Source organism: Pithys albifrons, chromosome 4 (genome assembly GCF_047495875.1).
Source record: "Pithys albifrons albifrons isolate INPA30051 chromosome 4, PitAlb_v1, whole genome shotgun sequence".
NCBI classification, from domain to species: domain Eukaryota; kingdom Metazoa; phylum Chordata; class Aves; order Passeriformes; family Thamnophilidae; genus Pithys; species Pithys albifrons.
In genome coordinates, this window is record NC_092461.1 from 36,288,420 (window position 1) to 36,316,266 (window position 27,847).

At 40.1% G+C, this 27,847-nt stretch overlaps 1 protein-coding gene across 2 annotated transcripts in view; it reads left to right on the forward strand.

The window, feature by feature from the left end:
• Positions 1-8,414: 8,414 nt before the first annotated feature.
• Positions 8,415-27,847, forward strand: part of LOC139671256 (dynein axonemal assembly factor 11-like) — a 57,336-nt gene continuing 37,903 nt past the window's right edge. Inside the window, exons 1-4 of one of the 2 annotated variants that reach the window (XM_071553823.1) lie at positions 8,415-8,465; positions 12,388-12,445; positions 13,508-13,717; positions 14,546-14,715. In XM_071553823.1, the coding sequence (XP_071409924.1) occupies positions 8,453-8,465; positions 12,388-12,445; positions 13,508-13,717; positions 14,546-14,715 (451 nt within the window). In that variant the 5' untranslated portion in view covers positions 8,415-8,452. Of the gene's footprint in view, positions 8,466-12,387; positions 12,446-13,507; positions 13,718-14,545; positions 14,716-25,555; positions 25,620-27,847 lie in introns of those variants that run through there. The other variant, XM_071553822.1, reaches the window with a different exon arrangement.

A 27,847-nucleotide genomic window follows, 5' to 3' on the forward strand; every position in this document is an offset into this window, starting at 1 on the left:
GTCTGGAGCACAAGTCATATGAGGAGCAGCTGAGGCTGTTTATCCTGGCTAAAAGAAATCTCAGGAGGACCTTATCATCCTTTACAACTCCCTGAAAGGAGGTTGTAGTGAGCTGGGGATCAGTCTCTTCTCCCAGATAACAAGCAGCAGAACAAGAGGAAATGTCCTCAAGTTGCACCAGGACGGGGTTAGATTGGATATTAAGAAAAATTTCTTCAAAGAAAGGATGGTAAGGCACTGGAACAGGCTGCTCAGGGAAGCGGTGGAATCACCATCCCTGAAAGTGTCCAAAAAACTGGCTGTGCCAGCTAGGGACATGGTTTGGTGGAGAGCAGAGCAGTGCTAGGTTTAATGGTTGGAGTTGACTCTCTTAGAGGTATTTTCCAGCCTTAATGATTCTATCATTCCCACTTTTGTTCTTTCTATTTTCTCCCTTGTGCTACTGCCGGGGGAGGGAGCAAGTGGCTGTGTGGGTGTTTGGCTGCTGTTCGAGGTCAATCCATCTGCTTCATTTAATCCCTATGAGGCTGCCTCCCACTTGAAGAGTCTTTATAGACACACTGTTCAGTAGAATATATTAAAATATTAGCTATGGTACTTTTTTTCCTCCTTTGATTTCTCCTGTTACCATTTTCTGGAAAGTGGTGGCTAACAGGGGAGATTGAAGGAAGAACAGGACTTGAAGAAGAACAAAGCAAACAAAATAAGAAAAAGAAAGGAAAGGAAACAATAAGTTTTTCCATTTTTTTAGTAATTTGAATTCATTTGAATTCTCCAGTTCTTACTAGCCTGGGTGTAGCTCTGACACAGGCTTTTGTTTAGAGGGTGTGTTACACGATGGTAAAAGTTGTTGTGCAGGGAATGAGATCTCTCTGAGTGGCAATCAATGTGCAGCATTAGGATAACATTAGAAAAGTGAAGATGTTTCTGTCCAAGGAGAGGGAGATGACAGAGGCAGTAAGGATGGGGCTGCATACATACTGATTGAGTCATGCTCTTGATTGCTGGAGGCTGTCTGGGTTGTGCTGTGGTATAAGAAGGGCTCAGAGCAGTCTGTGACACCTCCCTGCTGAGGGTGTTGGGAAAGGGAGGCAGAGCTGACAGAAGATTGCAGAGGCACAGCACGCCCCAGGTATTTGGTAATACGGCTAAAAAGGACATCTGCACACTCATGAAAGAGCACAGGAGGGTGAGCCCATATAATCCTTTGCCCTGACAGCTCCAAGCAGTAATGAGCCCATCAAAGGCCCATTTCTTTGGGTTCAGAGGAGCACAGGGGCAAAATGGCAGACGGGAACCAAATTAGGGACTCAGAGGAAAAGACACCCAATACAGGGTGCTGTGTATGACTCCTGCCATGCTGTCTTCAGAGCAGCAGAAGTCCACTTGTGGTCCAGCAGTACAGGATAGAATTTCATTTCGCTATTATCAGAATATTTAGGAAAATGAGGAACCTCACTCAGTGTCCCCATTTGTTTGCTGCCATTTCATACATACCCACACCTGCCCTGCTGTACCCTTGCAGGCACCCACAGTCCCCACTGGCTCTGACTTGCCTGACCCAGTGCCTCCCTATCGCTGCCCACAGCCCAGGACCCCATTTCAGCTATGCTTTTCCACCTTAAACCAGCAAGGAGCAGCTTTGGCCAAGACTTTTTTTTGTTTTTGTAGCAGAAAAACATACCAGACATTTAGTCTTGTCTCATAGGAAAACAGGGCTTACATGGCTGAATTGCCTGCCTGCCTTCCATTTTCTCTTTCTTCACTTACTCCTAAAACTTCTGTCTTACTTCAATCTTGACACAGAAAGAGAGACATTTAATCACATTATCCCAACCTTTTCTGTTAAAATGCTCATCTGGACAGGGAAGAGTGACTGGGTCGACCTCTCTATGATGGAAAAACTGAGTGCTTACTTTCCTTCAGACACCAGAACATGACAAGGCGGAGACGCAGAAAAAGAGATTTCACTACTGCTATAGTGTTTAATCTTGTCACGAAGTATGTCTTTAGCATCGTGAATATTATAAAGACCATAAATTGGAAACCAAACTGGGTAGATTCTATCTTGCCTGTCAGTGACTCACTGAGACTTGGAGGGGAAAGAGAGGATTTCATAATCAGATGAGCATGAGCTCATGATATGCTGTTGATGCTGAAAAGACTAATGCAGTCTTTGCAAAGCACATGCACATGGAAACACAGGGTAGGAGTAGAGAGGTGACATTATCGCTGCACTTGGCACCAGTATGTTGTACTAAAATAACTCACTGTTCAGAAAAGCCATCCAAAAACTGGAAGGGTTTGGGAAAGGTCTGGGGGAATGATCAAACACCTGGGGGAAACATAAAGATATTATGGTGAGAAACCCAGACATCAGTTTATTTATTTTGCCATTACTTTTTCTTGTGGGCGATTGTGTTTTTCCAGAAAAGAACCACTTTAAATGTCAGATATTGCAATCCTGAAGTGACAGGCAACAGAATAAAGCTAAATCGCTGGTTTTACCCTTATTATATTACAAAAACACATTTAAAATGACTGCTGGTGCTTGTATTCAAATGGTGCCTGCATAGCGTCAGTCTAGCAAACATGCAGCGGGCACCTTTGCCCTGCCCTATCCATCTGCATAGGCAGCTTGGTCATGGCCTGGCTCTGCTCTGTCATCATCTGCCCTTTTCCTGCCACTTCCTTGTTCTACTTTGACACCATGTCTGACGAAAAGTTGCTATGCCCTACTCTTCAGCTTCTCTGCCCTTCTTCTTTCATCTCAGAATCTTCCTCCCTTACAGAAATTCCTCCTTCCTTTTGTGAAGATTTCCACTGTCTCACCAAATATTTCTCTTTCCCTTTTCAAGCCCTAAATTTTCCAGATGCTGGGAAATACCCTCAAGTGGTGAACAGGTTTTGGAGCACCTGGTCTTGTAGGGGAAAAGAAAGTAGCTCCCACTCATTGCCATGGACACCAAATGAAATAGTAAACCCATGGGTTTGGGATACCAACCCCAGTTTTTTCCAGTTTTTCAAGATACTGAGGCTGGACATTTTTTACTCAGTTACTCACTGTTTCTTTGCAGAGTGCCTTTAAATCAATAATCATTTCTCTGAGACCTGCCTGTTGGCTGCATTTCACTGCATGCTGGAGAGGTGATATGAAGCTGTGAATTGGAGGAAAGGTTCCCTACTGGCATTATTTTAAGGGTGAAGTACAGTAATGGGAGGATGCCAAGGAGTGAGACCTGCTAAAGTCGTGTGGGTAATCAAATTTGAATTAGAGATAGTTCTGACATTAGTGAAAGAGTTCCAGATCCATGCAAAGAAAATGAATCCTTGAGGCAGAGGTTGCTGCTCACCAGAGTGATGCTCTGCATGGCTGGAAGGTAGCACATACCTGTTTGGGATGCAGGCAGCTTTGCTGTGTCACATTACAACCTCATTAAACCCCTTTTTGTGTATCATTTGATATTTCTTGGGGGCACGCTCAACATTTGCTGTGCTATGAATATTGTTTTGCAATGAATGTTAGACCTCTTGAGATGTAATTGTGTTTTTGCCTTGCAAGCAGTGCTGTGCAATGCATGATTTACTTCTGCCTTACATATTGCAGCCATATGTCTTGGATTGAGTTTTGGTTTTAGGGAAGATTCTGTAGATTGGAACACATCCGTAAATATTTTACTGACTTTTAAAGCCTTGATGAGAGCAGTGCTGAACAAAAGCTGTACTAATAGTACCTGCTCTATGCACTGATTTTCTAAATTATTTCCCTGTGAGATTTAAATTCAGCATATACTTTATGGTGGATCGACAGAGTCCTTGATTCACAAACATATCTCAGTGGTGCGTTTTTCATGGTCTGTCATTTCTGAGGGTGCATAAGGAATGACCTGCCAAGATGACAGCTGAGTTAGAGAGACTGTCTGAGCACACAGCAGCAGGATGTTTATCACCATCATAATGATATTGGGGAGTCCTGTATGAGGAAAGGAGAGACTAATAGGCAAATCACTGCAAACCCTGTAGTCTTGCAAGGACAGGCTTGTAGTCAGATTCCCAGTTGTAAATGTGTAGAGAGAATTTGCAACTCGGACTGAAGGAAAACAGAACAAAACTCACATGTCCAACCTGGTGGAGTCCAGGAATGAGAATGAAAAGGTATACATCACATCTGCAAGAAGGCAATACCAATCACTTTGTAAAACTAATGTGATATTTTCCTGTCTGCTTTGTGGTCCTGTGAAAACTGGGGTGTCCTGTTGGGCTGAAGGGTAGTTGTCAATTTTGAGATTAGGCCTTAATGCCTAACTCTGCCTGTAAAACTCTTACAAAGTATTGTTCATGGGAGCATGTGTTCATGGCAGGAGTCACTTGTTTCTTGATACTTGGCCATTGTGTCTCTACTAGCATCACATGGGCAGGTTCCTGGAAGGCTATCGGGAGTTCTGCACTCTGTCCCTAATTGCCTTGTAGGCCACATTCAAATCCTTGATCATTATGCAATGCTGGAGAGCATCCAAGCTGTAAAACCACTCTGCCTGTAGTGTGTCGTGATCCTTCTCTGGACCCCAAGGCGGCTGTGCCCTTGCCATTGAATTAGTCCAGGACATCAGTTTGAATCCAACTGGAAATGGGAATATGGCACAGGCATGACTGGAGAAATTGAAAACTGTTCCAGAAAGGCCTGCAGACTCTCAATACAAGCTTCACAAATTTAGACTTCATTTAAATACTAGTATACAGGCAGAAAGGAACTCGGTCACTGTCAGAATACAGTTGTTATTTACAGAGAGACAGTTCACAAGTGTGCTGTGTAAAGACAGGCATTTTAAAGAACATTATTAGAGTATCACTTGCAGCTGTTAAATCTTAATCACTCAGTAGGATGTACTATAGAAATGACTATGACCTCAGTATAATCAGTATTGTGCCAGTACTGTTGACTCAGGAACCAGTACCAACACCTCTCAACTATAGATTTTCAATATATATAAACCATGCTGTGATCCTTTAGAATGATATATTGGTCAAAAACCTTCACAGTACATCAGTACAAGATGCTCTGGTCCATGTAGATCACATCAGGACTGTCACAGAAACCACACAGGTTCCCAGGTACAGTGAGCAGCAATGCAGCACCACCTCCAGAGGAATACTGATTTTCATTTTGGGCCTCAAAATGTCACAAGAAAGCTCCCAACCAAAGACTAAGATTTTATGTGTCCACTTAGAGCACCTAGAAGGTCCCTAAAGCTCTGAGTATCTTAGGTGGCATGTCCAGCTTTCAGCCCCCAGGGTGCTGCTGTGCACTTGATCTGTCCAGCATTAACTTCTGTGACATGGAGGACAAGGAATGTGGACAATCAAGTCTTTACTATGGCTTATGGGTTCTTCCTGAGCTGACCACATAGTGATGGGTTTGGACATGTGTCTCAGTTTGAGGGGCAAAAACCCAAAATATTTACCCACAAGCGGAGGAGGGGGGTTTCCTCCCCAATAATCATGCCACTCTTTATCAAATTTAAGAAAAGGAACTTTAATTAGACAATGGATACAAGAAGGATAACTGTTCTTAACCGATATATATATATATATATATATAGGCATATGTAGGTATAGGTATAACTATAAACAGACCAGAGCAAAACCGCTTCCCCAACAGCACAGAAAAAAACCAACAACAACCCCCACACCAGCAAGTTTCCTCCTGGAGAAGAGTTATACTTATGAGCAGTATCAGTGTCACAACCCGGCTGGCTGCAGGTGAGCTCCCAGTCCCTCTCCAGTGAGATAGACAAGTGATCATTACTCAGATGAATTCTGTCTCTCCCTCCGTGTCCGTTGTTCCAAATGAAGAAGGAAAAACTAGAAGCGATGAACCGTTGCGTGTCCTGGAAAAGCAGCTGCAAGTTCTCTCTCCCAGGTCGCTGTCCCAGCCGGGGTGGGCAGGCCATGATGCTGCAAGTAGCGGTGAGACTGGAGCAGAGGCCAGGACCCCAGATGCAGGAACCAGGAGAACAACCGTGGCGAGGAGAAAAGAAGCAGCTCAGCAGGAAAGCAACAGCAGCAGCCAGCAGCAAGAGCAGGAGAAAAAGCTTCCCTCCTCAGCAAACCAAGTTTACTTTTAGTTGCATTCAATCAATAAGCACTCTACTCCCTCCACCAGAGCCACTCAATTAACTCTGCCAGGAAAATAACCTTCCTGAAAACTGTGTGTTTAGTCTAAGAGTGCCCTGCATTGAGTTTCAGTGGGTTGTTGAGATGGCAGTTATGGCGTAATATGTGCTAAAAGCTCATCTGCACACCCACAGAGGAGCTCTGTGTAAGCCCAAAGAATGCCCTACCTCAGCTGTTCCCATTCCAGGAGCCCTCAGCCCAGAGGAGCCCAGGGGCACAAAGTCAGGTGGGAACCTGAATTAAGGACTTAAGAGGAAGGGAAAGCCTGTCTGATGGGCCTTCCTCAAGGAGCACAGAGCTGCCCCAGCCTCTCCCCTCTTGTACTGTCAGCCCCAGCACAATAAGTTGCATCAAAAGTAGAGTAAGCCTGGGAGAAGAGTAGAAAGTTAGGTGGTATTTAGTATTGTAATTTCTCATTTCCTTCCTTTTGTGGGTGAAATGGTAATGTGTGCCAGAGGCATAAAAACTACTGCACAGCAAGTAATCTTGTTCTGTTCATTTCGTACAATTTGAAACCTGGTGGTTGAGGCAGGGGTTGCAGTGGAGTGTGATATTTGAGGGCAAACAGGGAAGGGAACAAAAAAAAAAGGCTGTATGTAAACTCTTGTGTGTGTGTCCTAACTATAATCTAGCACTCACCTGTAAAATATTCACCAGTGCACAAAGTTTATGCATCAAAAGCTTGTGGAACTGTGAGTTTCAGATACAAATAACAGTGTTTAAAAAACAAAACACCTCCAAGTCTAAATATGATATAAACACAATATATGTTAACTATATAGGCAAACATGAAATGTCAATGTCCTTCAAAAAAGCAGTCCAAGCTCAAAATTAACTGCTTCTTGTTGAGAAGAATATGAAAAGAAACAAAAAATACGCCCAAGGAGTAAATTAGCGTGTGTACAGAAATTCTTCTGTAGGTGACCTAGTTTTAAACATCATTGGGAATTTATATTCATTGCCTGTAGAGAGACAGGGTGGCCAGGGAAATGCTGCTGTGATGCATCCATGAAATAGTGTTGGACTAAATTTCTTCGCTGGCATAATTATACTAAATTAAAAGAATGGATGCAAAGATTGAATATGTTCCTGTGTTTTCACAGTTGAGCAAAAGGACCATAAAGTGTTCATTTTAGTTTAACTCCCAAACAGAAGGTCTTTCACAACATCCTAATTGCCTAATTCCTATTTTGTTTCCTTTTCTGTGAGGTGAGATTTTTATATTCTTTTTGTTAGTGGAAGTATTTTTTCTTCTCCAAGGGGAAAAAAACCCACATGCTTTCATTAAATCAAATAAATCATATTTTACTAGATTTATATTTCTTCTTTTGTCAGTGATACATAGATACACCTGGAGAGATAACTACTAGAATATTTTGTTTGGAGATGAAGTTTTACCCCCTAAGGTTGTACAATTCTTCAGTGTCAAGCAGCTGATTTAGTTTTGTGTGTAATAGTTTTACAGCCGAATCCTTTTGATTGCCAGGACATCTTATTCAGGCTCCATTTCTCTTATGTGGGTTTGACTTTATTTTTGTGTACTCCAAAGTATGATGAATGGATACTACACAGCGTGAAACATATAGAGTACAACAATAAATAAATTTACAAATGGCTTTATTTCTTTTTCCTTTCAATGGAATTTATGTTAATATTGCATGGTATGTATTTGCAATAATGTTTTTGGTCATGAAACTTAAATAACTCTGAACTCTCAACAAATGCATCTTCTCTACAATAGTGCTTTTTCAAAATGTCTTGTTATTGTACATGGATTTTTTTGGTAGCCAGGATCATTTTCTTACATCAAAGCCTGTAAGGCTCACAAGTATTTCAACAAATCAAATGATTTGGATAGGCCTCTAGAAAGTTTTTTGTATGAGGCAGAAAAGTAAATTTGAAACAAAAATCTGTGTCACTTTATAACAAAAGGTTCTGTCTTTGTTCTCTACATAATCATTGGAGTGAAACATTATTTGTAGTGTGTCTTCTGTTTTGCAACAGCCTGCAAGAGCGTTCACTGGGCTAATCTTAATCTTCAAACCGAATGCTGTGATGTGAGGCTACTCTACAGGAAGCGTGACCTCACTGGGGCTCTGTGCCGCTGATTGCACCGGCTGTTTTCAAAAGGAAACAGGGACTTCACAGACCTGCCTTTGCAAGGAGCCAGGACTGGTCTGTCCCACGAACCTGCAGAAGGAACAGCCTCCACTAAACGTCCCACAGGCTCTCGGGCTGTTGATGAGGAACTTTATTGCACACAGGTGTTAATTGTGAAATGGATTTTCCAGGTTTGGAAGATTTTAGACTTATTTATCTCTTAACAGATTTGTCAGCTGAGGGATAACTAAGCTTTGGAATAATTCTGTGTTGCTCTTCAGGAAGTTTTGCATTCTAGTGAATGTTATCATTACCTGTGGGGAGAAAAGACTGACGTGCTCTTCAAAAGTCACTAATATGTGTGATCAAATAAAACTCTCTTTGTAGACACTTCTGTTTGGTAGGTACAATAGAATACAACTGGTTCTCTGGGCTTCAGCTATTTTAATAGTTAACACTATATTTTGGCAGTTACTAATGTAAATATTTAGATTGTAAACTGATCACATCACTGGTTTGAACCCTACTTTGATTTTTGGAGGGAAAGGTATTTAAAACTGACTGGTTTGGACTGGGACTTTTTGCTTATGACATGAACTTTTGTATGTTTTGAAATTCTAAAGAGATTGTTGCCTTAAATTTTTATTTGAATTCTTGACATAAAATATTGCCACATTTACCTCAGGTTCACTTTTAGTGAGATTTCATAGAGCTGTTGGCCTTTCTTCATGCCACAGTTTAAAGGTTCTGTGTTGATGGCTCATTTTGTGAGTTACAGATACAATACTAGTGCTTCATTGCACAGTGGTGGTTGAGATGCTTTGTTTTGGCTTGCTTATGTCGTTACTATAGATTCTCACACTATTAATAGCCCTGAACTAGGACTGAATATTAAATGAAAGCAGAACACTGTGCAGCATTGTCTGCAACATGATGTTTCCGTGTTTTCTCCGTCACTGATTGAATTATGATTTCCAGGACCTGTCTCATTATGCATGAGACAAAAATTTTCATGATCAAGAGCAGTAAAAAAATCTGTTGGACTGCCTGTTCTATGACTGTTCACAGAAGCTTGGTATTATCATTACTTAAAATAGTTTGAAAGGAGATTACTGCTGCTTATAGAATCATAGAATCATAGAATCAATTGGGTTGGAAAAGACCTTGGAGATCATCGAGTCCAACCCTTGGTCCAACTCCAGTCCATTTACTAGATCGTGGCACTCAGCGCCACGTCCAATCTGCATTTAAAAATCTCTAGGGATGGTGAATCCACCACCTCTCCGGGCAGCCCATTCCAATGCCTGATTACTCTCTCTGTAATGAATTTTTTTCTGATATCCAACTTAAATTTCCCCTGGCAGAGCTTAAGCCCGTTCCCCCTTGTCCTATTGCTGAGTGCCTGGGAGAAGAGACCAACCCCCACCTGGCTAGAACTTCCCTTCAGGTAGTTCTAGACAGTGATGAGGTCACCTCTGAGCCTCCTCTTCTCCAGGCTAAACAACCCCAGCTCCCTCAGCCTCTCCCCATAGGGCTTGTGCTCCAGTCCCTTCACCAGCCTTGTTGCTCTTCTCTGGACTCACGCCAGCACCTCAATATCCTTTCTGAACTGAGGGGCCCAGAACTGAACACAGTACTCAAGGTGTGGCCTCACCAATGCAGAGTACAGGGGAAGGATCACTTCCCTGGTCCTGCTGGCCACGCTATTTTTGATACAGGACAGTATCCCATTGGCCTTCTTGGCCACCTGGGCACACTGTTGGCTCATGCTGAGCTTCCTGTCAATTAGTACCCCAAGGTCCCTTTCTGCCTGGCTGCTATTCAGCCACTCTGTGCCCAGCCTGTAGCGCTGCAGGGGGTTGTTGTGGCCAAAGTGCAGGACTCGGCACTTGGTCTTATTGAACTTCATCCCATTGGAATCAGCCCATCTCTCAAGTCTATCCAGATCCTTCTGCAGAGCCCTCCTGCCTTCCAGCAGGTCGACACTCCCTCCCAGCTTGGTGTCATCAGCAAATTTGCTGATGATGTTAACTGTTCTTGAAAAGAGAGAAATTCATCACCTCCCAGTAATATAATTGCATGTGTATATTACTCCCTTTCTTTTATAAATATAGGTATATACTCTGTTCTATCATAAATTTTATTTCTGTGGAGGGTGGCAGATAAACAAGCATGCTGCAGAGACATACCTTGCAAACTGATGAGACAATTCAAATGAGAACAGGACTGTGGTTTGTTCAGCCACTGTGATGACTATGTGTCAACACTATCTAATGAGAGCACTACCCAAAGCTGCAACTCTAGTTATCCTTTATTAGAGGTTGCTACTTTATATTATAACTGAAACAATCACGTGCAACACACCTGTGTTGTGGGTTTCAGTTGCTGTAAAATTTCACTCTCAGATTATCAAAGAGTTGCAGTAGGTATCATAAAGTATACTTTGATATCCCCTTTCAAAGAAATGTGTCCTAGAATCAATCACTTTTGCCTAAGTGATAATACATTATAACTAATGGTACGATATATATTGATGATAGTATTTTACACATCATAATTTTCAAACGAGACAAAATAAAACATACTTTTTTTTCTTTTAGAACTCTTTTCCAGATAATCTATATTCCCTGTTCCCTCAGGTAATATGAAACAATCCATATATTCCAGGATATATGGAATATTACATGTTGCACTGACACCAGGAGCAAGTAAATTTGGGCACATATGTCAGAGCTTTTAATAAAAAAAATCTTGTGGAGGGGATCTTGTTTGACTGATACGTTTTGGGATTTTGCTGAGTTTAGTTTGTATCCAGATCTACAAACTGCCTGTCGAATTCTTCCTGTATTTTGTTAGAGTTTGGATGGGTATCTTAGTTTTGAATATAATATTTTTACACCTTTAAAAACACACAATTTTGCCTAAAGTAGGAGAAATTATTTCAGAAGCTAGTTGTATGTGAAAAAAAGTAGCTCTAATACATCAGACTGTGAAATATACCACTGCTCTCACTGTTTGTACAACTTGCTCTGTGGTCTTCTGACTGATGCTACTTGATCACTCTGTACCCCCACCAAATTTCTTCCAAATGTCTCCTCCTCAAGTTATTTTTGCAAACATTAGAGCATAATTTTCACATGGTAAAGTGATTTTTTTTAAAGGATGGGAGAAACAGTATGCATGGGAGCAGGGTAATAAGAATGATTTCTAAAAAACACCTTGAATGTTTTACTTCTCTTTTTTGGTGACCTTGCCTGGTCCCAAGGCTGTGACTGATAACTGAGCTCCAAATGAGGATAAACAAGATTACCAAAGTGGAAACACTGACCTTCATGTCTTTTCTTTGCCTCCGCTCACAATTGAACATAAAAAAATAAAATTCTCTTAGACCTGTCTCCTCTTGGAGATGAATGATGGGCACTTACTAACAGTGTGGTAAGTCTGAAGCTCTAAGGATACAGGAGAGGCAAGGTAATATAGGGAAAGATCAAATCTTTCATCTTTTCATGTAATAACAGATATAAATTCTCCCTATGGATAGCCATTGCTTCTATTTCATAAGATTAATTCTGTCAGGTGCTGAACATCCTGCTGTACTTTGCAGACTTGAGCCATGGTAATCCAGACAAATCCTATTGCCTTAGTCTCCTGACACAATATTACTGTCAAATATTTGTCATTGTTGCAATCCCTGTGCCTGTTGTGCTATGTCTGCAATTTTCATCTGAAATTTTAATGGTAACGGTAACAGTGGCCTTTCCATTCTACTCTGTATCTACATGTACTGGTTTTGGCATGAAGCAGATTTCTGGTAAAACGCCGTTAAAATTACTGCAGTTATTTTATTTGTGTCTATTTCTTTCAAGTCTTTAATCTGTGCAGAGCACAAGTAGTTGATTTTGGTTGGCTCTGATTCTGGGTTGGTCTGGTTTGAATGAGTTTCTTAAAAACACTATATCTTTCCCCTGTTCTTTCATATGTTTTACCTCCTTTAGTCCCTCTCTTAATTTCCTTTTCATTTTTTAACTTTTTTTATTATCTTTTTGATATACACAAGGTACTTGCCAGTTATTATGGTAACGACTCTTTTGTATTTCAAATTTGCCTCTGCAGGTTCAACAGCATTTAATGGAGAGCATGAACGCAGCCTCTCACAACATATTTTTCCAAGGTACTGAGGAAAGTTACACTTGTTAATTTTATTTTGTTGTAGATTTTGTAAAAATCCCTTTTGGGCCACTTAGAATTGTAGTGCTGATATTAATTTAATTACTGTTTTAAATGGAAGTTCAGAAGTACTGCTGTGGAGGTTGGAAACACTGGTTTTGCAATTACAAGATTTTGGAGTATCTCTCTTCCATCTGTTTTTCCCTACACTGAAATTATGGTATCCCTCTGTGACATGCCATATGGGATGGTTAAACCTGCTACTGTAACGCAGGTCAGATGCTGAATCAATCCAGTGTCTTCCTTTCTTTCAATGATGTCACTGCATGGCAATTTGGAATTCAGAGGTGTTGAAGAGAAAGGACTAGCCATAAATCCAATTTTACTTAACTAAGTAAAATGTCTACAATATTTAGATTCTTTCACCTCTGTCACTACTCACTTCTATTTTAAATACCACATAGTATATTTTTCTGTGCTAAATTTCATCTCAAAGTCAATCATGTTTCAGTGCTGGATGAAGCTGGCAACACGTGTAGACTTTATCCTGTGCTGTTCTAGCTGCATGATATTCTAGCATTTGTGAGAGTTACAAGTCACGTATCCTTAAATCTTCTCTAAGTATATTACATTATACAAACCCAAATAAATCCTCCCTGGTTCAGAGGCACCCACTTGTGCAATGTAGAGTCAGTCAGAAAAGCAAAATGCTGGAATGCTTCTGATGGCTCCAGGTAGGTGTAGGTGTGGCAGGACTCCCTGGCCAAGAGCTTTGCCACAGAAAAACACCATGTACTTCTCAGCTCAAGTTGGCTCCACGCAATCATGGAACGCTCCCCTGGCATGTATCCCTTCTGTAATCTGAAGCTCTGGAAGGTGTGATCCAGGCACACTTCAGCTGGCTGAAACCCCCTAGTACAAAAGTAATATTATTGCATCCACATATTTTAAATCTATATCATTACCATCTGCCATCAGCTGGAAATGTAAATTCATTGCTATTAGATCATGGGTTTGCTCTGTCTAGACCTTAACTAATTTGGAGACTTTTATTTCTGCTTTTCAGTTGTGCTTGTGCCTTTTTGGATGATGATCTTGCCTATGAGTGTTCCACAAACCCTCTGACAGACTCCCATCCTGCATGTCGCCGCAGCCCTCGACTGCTTTCTAATGGTTATTACATTTTGTCAGAAGACAGTTTTCTGTCTGATGAAGAGGGCAACATAACATTGACACCATCCCACACAAGAGTTACATATAAAGAGAATTTAATTTGGTAAGTGAACCATGTGGAAATTTTACTTTGTGTTGGCAATTGCCTCCACATCTCTGGCCTTATCTAGAGATCTGTGTCTGTCTACATTTTCCCTGGCATAAGATCAGCATTGCTTCTGAATGGGAACATCTCAGTTGCTTTAATTTAGAAAGTGCAGTGATTGAAATAACCTGATTTTCAGTCATGTCTTACTACCCAAAAACTCTCCAGTACACAGTTGGTGCTATAAGTAAAGTTGTTTCCAATAAAGAAAAAGGAAAGCTACAGATCATTTTGCCAATGGGATGTTGCTCTGAAAAGAACTAAGAAAAAAGTCCATATAAATATATCTAAAACACACACATGCAGACACACACACACACACACATACATATATATAAGGAGGTCTGGTTCTGGAATTCTTACTCAAGGAAAAATCTTTCTTGATTTCAGAACAGCAACAGCAGTCTAGTCAGGTATATAAAATACAGTTCAAAACTTGTTGAAGTTCAATGGATTCACCCTGCCCCAAATGGGATATGGCAGGGTGCAACTCGTGAGTAGCATGAGAGACTCATAACATTATCAGAGACCAATAGCTGTGATATCATTTGGTGTCACAGTTTCCAGCATGACAACACCATGCTCTGCCCTCCTGCCAATATATTCCCTGACATACTGTGGTGTGCACCAGTCATTCCTCGTGATGTGCCCCAGGGTCAAGAAGAGGACTAGGAGTAGCACCCAGAACCTGGTTCTTTCATGTCATTCCTGCAAGCTTTAGAGCTCTGTCTCTGCTCAACAAGAATAAATAGCTCTATTCCTTGACAACATATCTTTTCTTTCTAGTGTATGCAGGCGAAGGAGGAAAATCCGTCGCTCTCTTGACAGCTTGTTCAATCTCAGTGCCTCCTGCTCGTGGCTCAGCTCCACCATTCCCAGCAATATGGATTCCTCCCATGTAGATGATCCTTGGCCTGATGGATACAGTAAACTAGAAGCCAGTCACAGTGATATTGGTAAGCCCTGATCAGATACCAGGTAATCAAGCCACAGTATTACAGTACGTATTTAATGGACTTGGGGTATCTCTCTCCATAAGTTTTGCAAGGGTTTTCTGCCAAGATGTGCAAGTAAAGGATAGATGCACAACAGAATTCCAAGTGGTGAATACAGCTTATGGCGTTAAACCAAAGTATGAGTTTGCAAAGACCTTTGTTCCAAAAAGGCATTTTTAAACTGAATTTGAATCCAAAGTCATCACCAGTAATGTTTGTTCTGGTGTGATTAATATCTAGCACTATCTGCTTTCACCTGCCTCTTTCAGTAACTTCACGTTATGCTCTATGCAGTTTTGTCTTTATTCCACATATTTTCACCTTTATGCATTGTACCTGCCAATTCCTTACCCATAACAGTTTGGAAACTCTCCTGTGATTAAGTAATTAACACACTCCTCCCCCTGCCCAATTCATTAACACAAAGTCTCAGAGCTCTTCTTTTGTGCAATCTCAGTTCCATGTGCACTTTTTGTAGGCGATTCAGACTTTTCTTCTGGATATAATAACCATGTGTCCCCAAGGCAAACTGCAGGATCTAATGGAACATCTCTCAACAAAGATGATGAGTTTCTTCAGCCTGAAAAACCATTTAGTGCTTCAAAATCCTGCTCTTCATTTATGCTAAATGCAAATGAAGAAACCTTGAGCAATGCAGGTATGTTACAATATTATTCTGACATGGCTCATTTTTGAGAGAATTGAAAATACATTAAAAATATGGATCTGGCCCCTTGCAGAATAGAATTAATTTCCTAAAACATATATTTTAAATTAATTATTCAATATAAGAAAATCTTAACATTTTGTTTACTAGTTTACTCCCCCCTGCTCACAGCTTTTTCTCTCCCATTTTTTGGGAAAGAAAAAAAGAAGTAGAGTGAAGAGGAAAATGGAGGAAAGGGCATGGGAACAAAAACTGAAACAGGCAATTATGCAGAAAGGCTTGTTTTCTGAGAGCATGGAGGGCATACTGTCTCTGTGGTTGTGGGGGAAAAAGACTCCTGAGAGACACCCAGAGCATGAAAATTAGGTTTCAGCTTTGAATCACTTCAGCGAGTTCTCTTAAAGAGGAACTGAAGAGACTGGTTTCACAGGCTGAAGGTTGTCTTTCAAAACACCTCCTGCCATATATTTACTTTCCTATAAACCCATTAAAATTATTTTCCTGATTTTTATTTTAGAATCCAGAACAGTGCAAAATGTCATTTTTCACATGGCTGCACTGATCGTGTGCTTAATCATTTCAATATGTACAAGGTAATTTTTATTTCTTTTATTTGCTGTATCTGACATTAGTGCTTACTCTATTTCAACTGGTGAATAAAACTTAAATTTAAAGTTCACATTTTCAAAGTCCCATATATCTTACTGTGCAAATATATTTTCACATAATAATAGTCGATGCAGGCAAATATCTGAGCTATACAGATATGCATAAAAATTAGAAATATGCATGCAGCCATGAAAACTACCTTTTCAAGTGTGCTGAGATTCACAATGGATCTATGCCTTTCTAAGTGGGTGGTTCACTCAGTCTGAATGCTTAGTCTTTCTTTGTTGGAAATTATCCTCAACAGTTTACGTAATTTAAAGTTTCAAACTGCAGTTCACCTACCAGAGTTCAGGAGGTTCATGTGCAAGAACCTTCTCTCCTCCTCTCACCCAGACTTCACCTCTTTTAGCCCAACTTTTGGCTTTTTCTAACCTTTCTGGGTATTTTTATGCTTTCAGATATTTTCTGGGAGGATTGTCTGCCACTTTGTTGCTGATAATTTTAGTTTGTAAGTACAAATTTCTTTATATACAGCACAAGCTTCTTTACTAAGTCACATGCAAGGACCAAAATCCATCCTTGGATGTATATCCATGATTCTTATTGATGCCACTAAGAGCGGTATGTGGGCAAATGGGGACAGAATGTAACCTGAAATCCATTACAGGATTTTTCATTTGAATTTCACAGTTCTTTTGTCCCAAGATGGTGCTGTGTCATCTTTCTTCAGTCTTGACACATCTTTCAAAACCACAAAGTTTTGGTAAGTGGTTCCAGTGTCATGTGGTGAATAGGGGAATTTAGAAATTTTATATTAAGAAGAGGAAGGAGAGATTCTTGGTGTTGTTTCCATGCCAGAAGACAGAAGGCAAGATCTGAAGTTACTTTTGGAGTATTTGGCTTTTCCTGTTACTAATTTGTATGCATAGAAACTTTCTGTTTATTTTGAAAACCTGCCTTTTCATAATGTGTAATAAATGTGGGAACACCTATTTGTTAGCAGAAAAGGAAAATAAACCTAATATGTCACAACAGAGAGACAGACCAAGAAGAATAACTTACAAATCCAGAGGTGTGCTTTCAAGCCTTGCACTGAAGTCCACTCTCAGGCCACCAAACTGAGCCTTCTAACTGGAAAAAATAAAACCAGATAATTATGATGCTGCCCCATCACCACCTTCCAGGAACTACAGACTTGATATAACTAACCTAAGGCACCACTGGGTTGAGGAGAGCTTTTCCATTGGCTGATACTGCAATCTGATAAATGTCTTAGAAAGAACAATTAAATAAGTCTGATGGGTTGAATGAAGGTGCTGATGTTGCTGTTTCAGACTGTATTATGTCTGTTTCAAGGTTGCCCAGAGCTGTAGTGTTTAAGTCCTTCTGGAGACAAATTCTTACATGTTTAGACAGTCTGAATTATATCTTTAGATTAGGCTCACAGATAAGCCTTCATGCTGAAAGCATATATGGATGTGCTGGATTTATGAATTACCATTCTTTTACTTTTCACACATCAGAAAATTCTAAATACCTAAAATCTAAAATGCTGCTAAGACTAAAATGTTTGAGCTTATCTGGGGGTGAAAGTGAAGCTCAAGAGGATCTTGTTTGTTTTTGACATTGTCAGGGTTCAGGAGATCAGTGTACCCCTAGGGCAATAAGACAATCTGAGAGACCTTTTAGCCTTTGAATTGAGTATGGGGGAAGTTAGAAACAGCAGGGCGTAGCTTGGAGAGTCATACTGCAATCATAGTCTCACTTTTTGAGCATCCAAGGGTCTTAGCACACCACCTTGGATACTCAAGGATGTTGTAGCACACTTTGCAATTAGGCCCTAAAACTTTGGTTTTACCAAAGCCACCAGATTAGGACCAGTGTGTTGCAAATTCATGCTCCAAAACGTTTTCTGTCTTCCTGAATAGTTTAGCCCTGAGTCATAAACTAAACTCTTCACAAGAGGAAAACAAACACACTCTGAGAGCTTTTCAGTCACAGGTATACAGATAGTACTTCTTTTGTGCTCATCACAAGTGAGAAGTTACCTGCTCAAACAAGCCGTCCTGCAACTTAAGTAAATTTGTCAAACAGGACCTACAATACATACTAATTAGAAGAAACTGTGTTTTAAATCAAGACATAGAAAAACTTATTCTATTTTTCCCTCAGAGAAAATAAGAAGAAATAAAGAATAATTGGTGAGTATATGTTTAAGTTTGGAAAGAATTCCATCTTTTTAGCGATGAGCCCTATTATGAAATAGGCTTCGAGCTTGCCAGAAAGGTTCCATGGACTTTTCATTAAAAGAGTTTTACCTGCAGGACCCTTGCCAGTTTCCACTGCAGATTACTCCACTTTAGTGTCTACAACTCCTTTTTTACTTCATTTGGATTAATTATTTTTTTTTATTGTTTGACAACAGTGGCTAAATAGTGTAAGCTGTTAACAATTGCTTTGCTTCAGCCCAGAGAAAACATTTTTCAGTAACAGGCAAAACAAGTCTTCCTTTTGCAAGTTTGAAACTGAACAGCAGAACCAGGTGCTGTGCTGCTCTGACTTGGTAGCATTCCACTGAAGCAGTGAAGCAGCATCAACATGAATCAGTGCAAAATATCTGAAAAACACTTGCAGATTCTTTTATTCTCTATCCTTTTTCACTCAAGCCTCAGACTCCAACTGCTGTTTATCAAGCATCTCTAAGCCTTACTGAAGCTCAAACCCTTAAAACAAGAGCAGTGATTTATTTGTATTTGGAGTTTGCCATCCCAGTTCTGGGTTTGGTATTTCCTTTATGTCTTTATTTTGTAATGATAAAAATGAAAAGAAAGAATTAAGTGGAGCTGGGCCCAGGTTTGTGTTCCTTGTAGTGTGGATGGAACAGCCTTGATCATCAGTTTCCTGGCTGAGTGTAGTTCAGCTTCTGAAATCTAAAGGCATCTGCAAGGCTGCAGACACAACCTGGAAAACCTTTCAGTCAGCCTTCAGAGGGAGGGTGTTAATCCTGAAAACAGCATTTGAGAAAGGAATGCAGGCATCTGATCACTTTGCAGACTCGCTAAAGCCTGTGGTGAAAATGACATCCTATTCACAGTGTGCCAAGCTGTGGACGCTACATATGGCACTTCTTAAAGTTGGTGGAACTGTTTATGTAAGGGCTGCAACACCAGAGACTGAGAGCTGACTCTGATTTTGAAAGTCAGTGTCATTGTTAACCAAAGCAGCTCCTACAGCATGGAGTAGAGAACTTGGCCCTTGCTGCCTCGCTGGAGTAAACTCAGTACAGACTGACACAGGTTACTGCAAGACAGGACCTCCCGCAGTTCAAAGCAAGCTTGTCTCTTACATTTCATAAAAACTTACAAGCATAGTTGTTACTTTTCTGTATTTTGAAATGAGTTCACTAAAAGTTTTAATTTTTCCTCCTCAAATTTATTTTCCTCAGCTCTTCAGCATTGATCTGCTCGATACCTTCTTAAGGTTATCATTACTTATGCTTCCATGGAAAAAAAAAAGATCACAGATTTGTTAGTATTCTTCCTCCAAAATACAATTCATTTTAGCTTTATTTTTATTTTGGTCAAATGTGAGCTCAGACATACTTCTTGGTGACTATCTGGAAGCAGTTATGCAAAAAATCGCTGTACTTATAGTCTTTTATGTCAATGAAGTCTATGCAGACAAGATGTCCTACTAGCATTTTGATAATAAATTGATGATAAAAAGTTTTTTGTAAACCCCATGAAATAATTTTGTTTATAAAAATTGATGTTGTGCCATATTTTATCTACTAATTTCTTGTAACAACATGCCATCAAAGATAATGGATTTGGGTAGTGGCTGAGTACATATGATAACATATTTCAGAAGGTTTATTTTCTCATGCATATGCACAGCCTTTTCACCTTTATGCTGAATATTAAGAAAAGAGAAAAAAAATGAAAAAGGGAAGAAAGAAATATTACTGGAAGGAGAGCACTCTTCAAGAAACCAGGACTTGGAATGTGGAGAAGCAGTGATGAATCTGCATTACCTGGAATTGTGAGCAAAAATGCTAGACCTGCAGGTACTAACTTCACTTTGGAAACACTGAACCCTGTTTTTCAGCTTGTATCTCTGCTATAATAGAGACTAAACTACACTTAGAACCAAAACCTGTTATCTTGGAACTCCAAGTTCTTAATAATCTGCTTCTTAAAATACCTCCCTGTGTGCCACTTTAGCTAGAACAGCGTGGATTTCGTCTGCCTGTGCAACAAAGTGATGATAATGCGTGAAGACACTGTTGCCCACCGGATCATTCTGTAGCTCGTGTTGCTCCCAGTCTACTTGTTCCCTGGTGGCCTAAGCAGTGCTAGCACAGACCTGGAATGCTGCCTGTGGGAGAGCTGGGGCTGCTCATGAGGTACCATCAGGCTGGCAGGCAGAATGACAGGGATTCGAAAACTGCAGCAAAGCAGCTCCAGTGAAAGGTTCTGGTGGAAGAAAGAATCTACATAACTAACTAAAACACCACTGTCTGTCCAACTCTGTCTCTAAGCTAAACTCAGGGAGCTTATAGCTGTATTTCTAACATCAAAAATCCAAACAAATAATGCAATGAGGAAAAGAGTACTTGAAGTTAAGTTAAAATGTCCCTCTTTCAAAGGGTAAATATATACTGGTTATATTTTGAAGATAAGCATCAATAACTCAGTATTAAGATCTTAAAGAGTGAAATTTCACCCAAATTGCCAATTTTCATAGTCATTTACTTTATTCTAATGCATTAAATTGACTACATGAGAACAGACCATTTGATACAACAATACCAGGAATAAATGGTGACAATGAAATGTTCTTCATAAAATGAATGTATTATGTAACTAAACCAGTACTTATATTAATCATCCTTATATTTACTTATAGCTAATGTGCATGAATAATTTTGTCAGTATTAAATAATTCCTTCTCTTTATTTAAGCTACAGAGACAACTGAGAGTAAACATCATTGTGCAAAATGTATAAATATTTTGTTACCTATTTTATGACTAGTTATAAAAGGTCCATTATTAAATGCACCTTTAGACCTAAAGGATTATAAAGATCTTTAGTATTTAAATAATCTGGAATAATAATCTGCAAAATTTAATCCCATATTGAGAGAAAAGCCTAAAACTGCAATTACCCTGATGTCATCAAAGCAATTATGCTGAAAACTAGAAAAACAGAGCTCACTGTAAGCTAGTTAATTCAGTGTAAACTAGTGAAGAAAAAACTAATTCAGACTGCAAAAAATTTGGTCTAAAATTAATTGCTATAATCTGTTAATAAACTATAAATTAGAATTGTTTTGATCTGGAGAAAGGGAACTTCTAGGACAATTTCCCAATTGGAGTTTAAGGGCTAAAAATAAAATGCTGAGGATCTGTTATGATCTGCCCTCCATGATATTCATTAATGTTGAATTAACAAAGTTCTATTCAGTTACCACACTGGTTGGCTTTGACAGTTCCCTTCCATATATTCCAATGGACATAAAAAGCAAGCCTCATCTATTTTCTCTGAAAACAGGCACAATTTCATTCCTATTGGATGAAAAATTAGAGCCAGGATCTGTTCTTTTGAAAAAGTGAAAACAACATTTTCCAACCTAAATGTTTAAATCCAGACTTTCAGAGGCAATTAGTATTTGCAGCTTCTGTTAACTATGGTATCAAGCCTAGGATAATTGTAAAATGTAATTCCAGAAAAATAAAACCACTTATTGATTAATGAAACAGTGAAAACAACTAGAGTTTTACGGGTTTTGTCCCCAGTGATTAAACTCTTACTCCACTTTAATATAGCATGTTATTTAGAAAAAGAATCAAATAAAAAATTCAAGATATAGATTTATAAACCCTCTGTGTATTATCTCATACCATTTATTACTTTCTTAAAATTTATTTTTATCATTACTCCTTGTCCTAGACTCTCTTATTTCTTGCTGTGTTCAGCTGAATTTCAGGGTCACTCCTGAGTATATATCATGTAGTGCTTTAGAGCAGGAATGTTCCTATTGAAGACGATGATATTGATGGCATCTCTTATCTTGTAATGTTCCTCGTCTATGGCAGGCCTGGTTTGTAGTTACCCTGAAAACATTACTCATAGAAGCCAACCCATTCAAAGATTAACATCTTTTGTATAAGTGATATGGAATAAACCACACTAGTACAGAATACAGGTTATGACCATTTACTTCAGTTCTGCAGAGTCTGCTCTTTTATGTATGTTTTTGTGAATTGGCTGCACTGTTTTGTAAACCTCTTTCCACATTTTAATATACACTGAGCAAAACTGTTACTTCATTTTATTTTGGGAGGGGTTTTTTATGGTTTCTTATGCTGCCTTTTTTTCCCCCTATCTCAGGCATTTCCATGTCAGTAGAGTTGTTCCAGTTCTCATTTCTTCCTGTGTTTGAGGGTGTTGTCAGCAGTGAAGATTGTTATCATTAAGAATTGCATCTACTTCAGTGAATTTGTTATTTGTGAGTTTATGTCCTGCCCTGTAGACTGTGTGCTCTTTGAGCAAGGATTTATTGGTACTTTGGTGCAAACATAAAGCCTTGCTTTGTTGCAGTTACCAAGTTATTTATCACCATAGAAAAATAAAATAAAAGCCAATATTTTAAAAAACAATAACTGATTAGAAAATAAACACAGATACATAGATTCAGGTTCTGAGGAGGTATCAATCAGCTGATTGACACCAGCTGAGGTTCTGACTTGCAGCATTTCAACAGCTAAGATTCAGGAATGTGTAGCAATTGCTGGGGCTGTAGCACCTTACGTGAGTACATACTGATGGAGCCAACACATGTGTAAAATACTGCTGATGCACTGTAAATAATAGTGCCTTAAACCTTGTATTTTATATTGCATTGTTTTGCTCATTTGACAAATAAAGTTGTAATGTGTAAAAGTGGTAAAGTGCATTTCTTCAGGAAAGACATGCCAGATGGGACCCTTTTTCTTCTTTCTCATTCTCCTATTTCTAAGGTGGTTCATTACATTATCTCTGGTATGTACATTGCTTCATGCTAAGATTTCAGGCTTGTTCTTCTTACTTTTAGTACATAATTTAAGTGAAAAGTAACTGTGTGCAAATAGTGAACACAATAAATAACTTGCTTCAGCATCTAACTTTGCCCTGTGTGTACCAGGCCACCATGTGTGTTGCAAACACATGCTCCAAAGTACTGCTTTCTGTCTGCTTAAATAATTTAGCCCTGAGTCATAAAGAAAACTGTTCTTCACAAGAGAAAAACAAACACACTCTGACAGCTTTTCAGTCACTAGTGTAGAGAGAATACTTCTTTTGTGCTCATCACAAGAGAGACGTTACCTGCTCAAACAAGTAGTCCTACAGCTTAACCAGAGTTGTCAAATAGGACCTACATATATAGTGATTAAAACAAACCATGGCTTTACTGAGGACATGAGTATAAAAGGCTTTGGAGTGAGTAAAACTAGGAACGAGGGAGGAATAAAAGGAGAGTGGATTTAAATTTGTTATTTCTCACTGTCCTACTCTGTTTCATTGGCAATAAATTAAATTATTTCCCCAAAGTTGAATCTGTTTTGCCTACAATGGTAATTGGTGTGTGATGTCTCTGTCCGTGTCTCAACCCATGAGCTTCTTACCACATTTTTCTGCCCCTGTTCTTCTGAGGCTGGGAAGTGAGAGAACAGCTGGTGGGCGCACCTGGCATCCAGACAAGGCCAACCCACCACACCTTAGTATTTGGCAATTTAATTAGCTGCAGCTTCTATATTTCTTTTCTCAGAACTACCATATAGAATCTCTGTGAAGGGGATGAACACCATAGCATAACAAAATAACAGAGGTATTCCCACGTAATACAGTGCAGACACAGCATTTAAAATATTGTACACAAAAAGAACAAGATGTTTTCCTTCTTCTATTTATTAAAATTGATTCCAAACTATTCCAAGTAAAAACTTAATAGTACTAGCAAGAGGAGTAGCTATAAAAGTCATTATTTCAAGAGGCCTGCAATTTGATCTAAGTCAGCAGGTTCCTTTAACATCTGTGGCTCTGGAGGGGCCTTGGGACACTGCGGTGACGTCCAGCCAGCTGCGCAAACATCCCTGTCCTTGGCCTGGGTTTGGTACTCATCACAAAGGCCTGGATAAATACTATGGAGTTGTAATAAAGCACACAAACTACTTCTGCTCCTTTGTGCCTCGTTATCTCCACAAAACTCAACAGCCTTTCCTCAGTGACACCTTCATACTTCTTTCTCTGCCATACAGGTAGAAAGTTGCAGAGTGGCTGTGGAGAGTTGCATTTACATCAAAGGTAAATGATTTAATAAATAAATTTGATAATTGAAAAAAAGAAAATGGACAGCCTTATTTAAACTTTTATGTGAATTTCCTGTTAGTAGAAGATGACTTTTTGGTTTGATTAGACCTTTAGGTGAATTAAAACAAAACATTCAAATCCAATGGAATAGAACAAAATTCTTCCTTTTATTCAGTGCTGGGAATGTGGGGGATAATTCCACCAATGACACATTGAACGAGACTTTTATGTTTCCAGGTTTATACATAGTTACAACTGAAAACACCTTCCCAAAGTTAAGCAGTATATTTTGGGTGACTTTTAACTGATCTAATGGTCTGCTCTTATCTCTGCAGCCCTATATTTCCTTATAACTAAACAGTGTTACAGCTTCAAGCCTCAACTAGACAGGTTTTCTGATTGATTTCTTACAGCTTCGCCTGTAACTTAAACAAGGCTTTGATTTATTTCTGACAGTTCATCTTATAGCTACAGGGTTAAATTTCTTTTTGTCTAAAGCTATGCATGGTTAATATAACTGACAAACTTGGCTACAAGATAAAATAAAAAAAATATAATTTACAAAGTTAGTACAGGTCTGATTAAAAATTAGTAAAGACCATATGATTTGATGGAGAAGGGGATAAAATCCTTTTTTTTGAGGGGTCCCTGAATCACAGGTTTGTTTAGACATTTAGGTTAATGAATACCCATGTTAGCAAAGAGGTGGGAAATACAGACTGACTTTCCTGCTGTTTCCATTTCGATCTGGTGACATCTGGGATGAGGAACTGGAACAGGCTGCCCAAGAAATGCTGGAATCGCCATCCCCAGAGGGACGTGAAAGACCAGTCGATGTGGCACTTGGGGACATGGCTTAGTGGTGACTTGGCAGTGCTGATCTTAGAGGTCTTTTCCGACCTGAAGGGTTCTGTGACTCTAAAATTCCATGACACTATGAATCCCAGGAACAGGCCGCTTCCACACACAAAGGAAAACATGCTTTCGGCCCAAAACGTGAGGCAAACTATGCAGAGGGAGGACAAAAGTACCACACGAAGGACAGAATAAGCTGTGCGCCTGAGGACGAGGCATTCCACACTACCCTTCCCAGCAATGGCAGAAGGCGGGAGCGGCGGTGGGATCGAACTCGCGGCCGCCCCGGAGCGCCCTCCCCGCTCGCAGCCGCCGCCGCCATTGCGGGACGCGGCGGGGCCTCCCCGGCAACGGGCCTGGAGCGGGCGGACATGGTGCGGAGTGAGTGTCCCTGAGCGCCGATCCCCTCCCCTCCCGGCCCTGTACGCCGCCCCGGACACCTCCTGCGTGCGGAGCTGGGGAAGAGCTGGAGCTCAAGGCTGGCGAGGAGCGGCTGAGGGAGCTGTGGGGTGGGATGGGAGGGCTCAGCCGGGAGAACAGGGGGATCTAATCGCTCCCTACAGCTCCCTGACAGGAGGGTGTAGCCAGGTGCGGGTCGGGCTGTTCTCCCGAGTGAAAGTGACAGGACAAGGAAAAATGGCCTCAGTTTATGCCTGGGGAGGTTTAATTAGATACTAAGGAAACTTTCTTTACTGGCTGCCCAGGGCAGGGGTGGAACCACCATCTTCGGTGGTATTTAAAAGACATGGACATGTGACACTTAGGGACATGGTCTAGTGGTGGATTTGGCAGCGCTGAGTTGATCTCGATGATCTTAAAAGTGTTTTCCAGCCTAAAGATTCTATGATTCATGTTTCCCCTCCTCACACGTGCCCCATTCCCTACCATTCCCACACTCCCCTGGCAGCCTCCTCCCATCCTGCCTCCCTTGCTCTCCTCACATTGGCTTGGCTATCCGCTTTTCCTCGTCCCTGGCAATAACAACCCATTTCATTGCACCACGTACAGCACAGGGGTGCTGTTGTCTCCCAAAACAGCCTCCGAGAGGCCCAGCAGGGGGTGGCCCAGGTGGGGACCCCTCTGTGTGTGTGGCAGCCCCTGCAAAGGGGGATGCTGCACAGGATGGCTCCTGTCTGAGCCTGGGGCTGTCAGACATGAAAAAAACCCAAATAAGGTTGAAATACTCCATACTATTACTTATGAATCAATCATCTGTTACAGGAACAACAGTAGGACTTGAAAGACTGAATGCTCACACCTGTCACTCATGAAAAAAAGCTACTGAGGAGTTCTCTTTCTTTGCGATTTTTTTTGCCTATAATCTATTTTGTTTCTATATCATCATTGTACTGCCAGTCCCATGCTGGGCTAAAACAGTGCTTTGGAAAGGAACTCCTTCTCCCTGCATGAGGCTGGCAGATGCTCCCTCTAAGCAGGCACTGCCTGAAGGAGAATGGCTTTATCTCCTGAATAGCATGGTGTGAATTTGAGTCTTAAAATAATGCTTCATACTTCACCTTTCTGAAATGCAGCTTCCCCCACTGTTTTGTGATACAACTACAGCTGTCCATCTGCTAATTTTTCCAATTTCTTTAATGTTACCCTTCATACCTGCTTCCTTTTTCAAGTAAAACATGCAATTTTTGGAGGTGCAGTTGTTAGATCTTCAAGATCTGTTATCTCCAATTGATTGATGCCATCCCTTATTTCCTCCTGTGTTCATGGGAACGTGGGAGTAGCTGTGATCTCTCAAGTCACTAGTCCAGTCTTCTGTTACTGCACACAACATTGGAAAATCTGGGTAATGAACTTCGCAGGGAATTCAGTGTGTTTTGTCAATGTCCTGGAAATGCTGTTATTTAAAATTTTATTCAAAAGTTGTGTTCTCTTCCAAGATAATTTCCCTCATTTCTCTTAAATGAACTAGATCATGTGCAAAATGTCAAATATTCAGTCAGTTGCCTACAGCAGGACCCCAAAATAGTCTCTAAAGCTTCACAGTAGCTTCTATTGTGAATGATTGTCTCTACTTTGCAAACCATCTGGTAATGGAAGTGGACATTTTTGCGTAATTTATGTAACAATAATTTCAATTTTCATCAGCAAAGGGAAATCTGGCTGTAATTAAACTGTCAGAAATAGTTTGTATGAATTCTTTTTGTACAAAGGGCAAAGGGCATAGTATTGCCACCAGTGTGTATGTATGCAAATTGAGGAATACTGTTTTCTTGCTCAAAATTAACTGGAAATAGTGGCACTGAAAGATTTGTAACCAAATACAATAGTAAGCAGGCTCTTTCTTTCCTTTTAATTTCCAGCAGATTTACCAAGTAACTTATTGGAAATACCAGTGATTTTATATTTTCTGTGAATACTGAAGTATTTCATAATGATTTTTTACTTGTCTATATTTCTAATCAAGTTCAATCAATGGTCTGTTAAAGGGAAGATGGTTGTTCAGATGCGTCAAACCTGCCCCACATGGTTAAAAAATACAAAGACACCTTTCCCAATATGATTTATGTGCAGACAGGTTCCCCCCTTCCATCAGTGTCAGTATCACCACATTTAATTCTGTAAATCATGCCGGATAAAAATCTGTTGAGCAG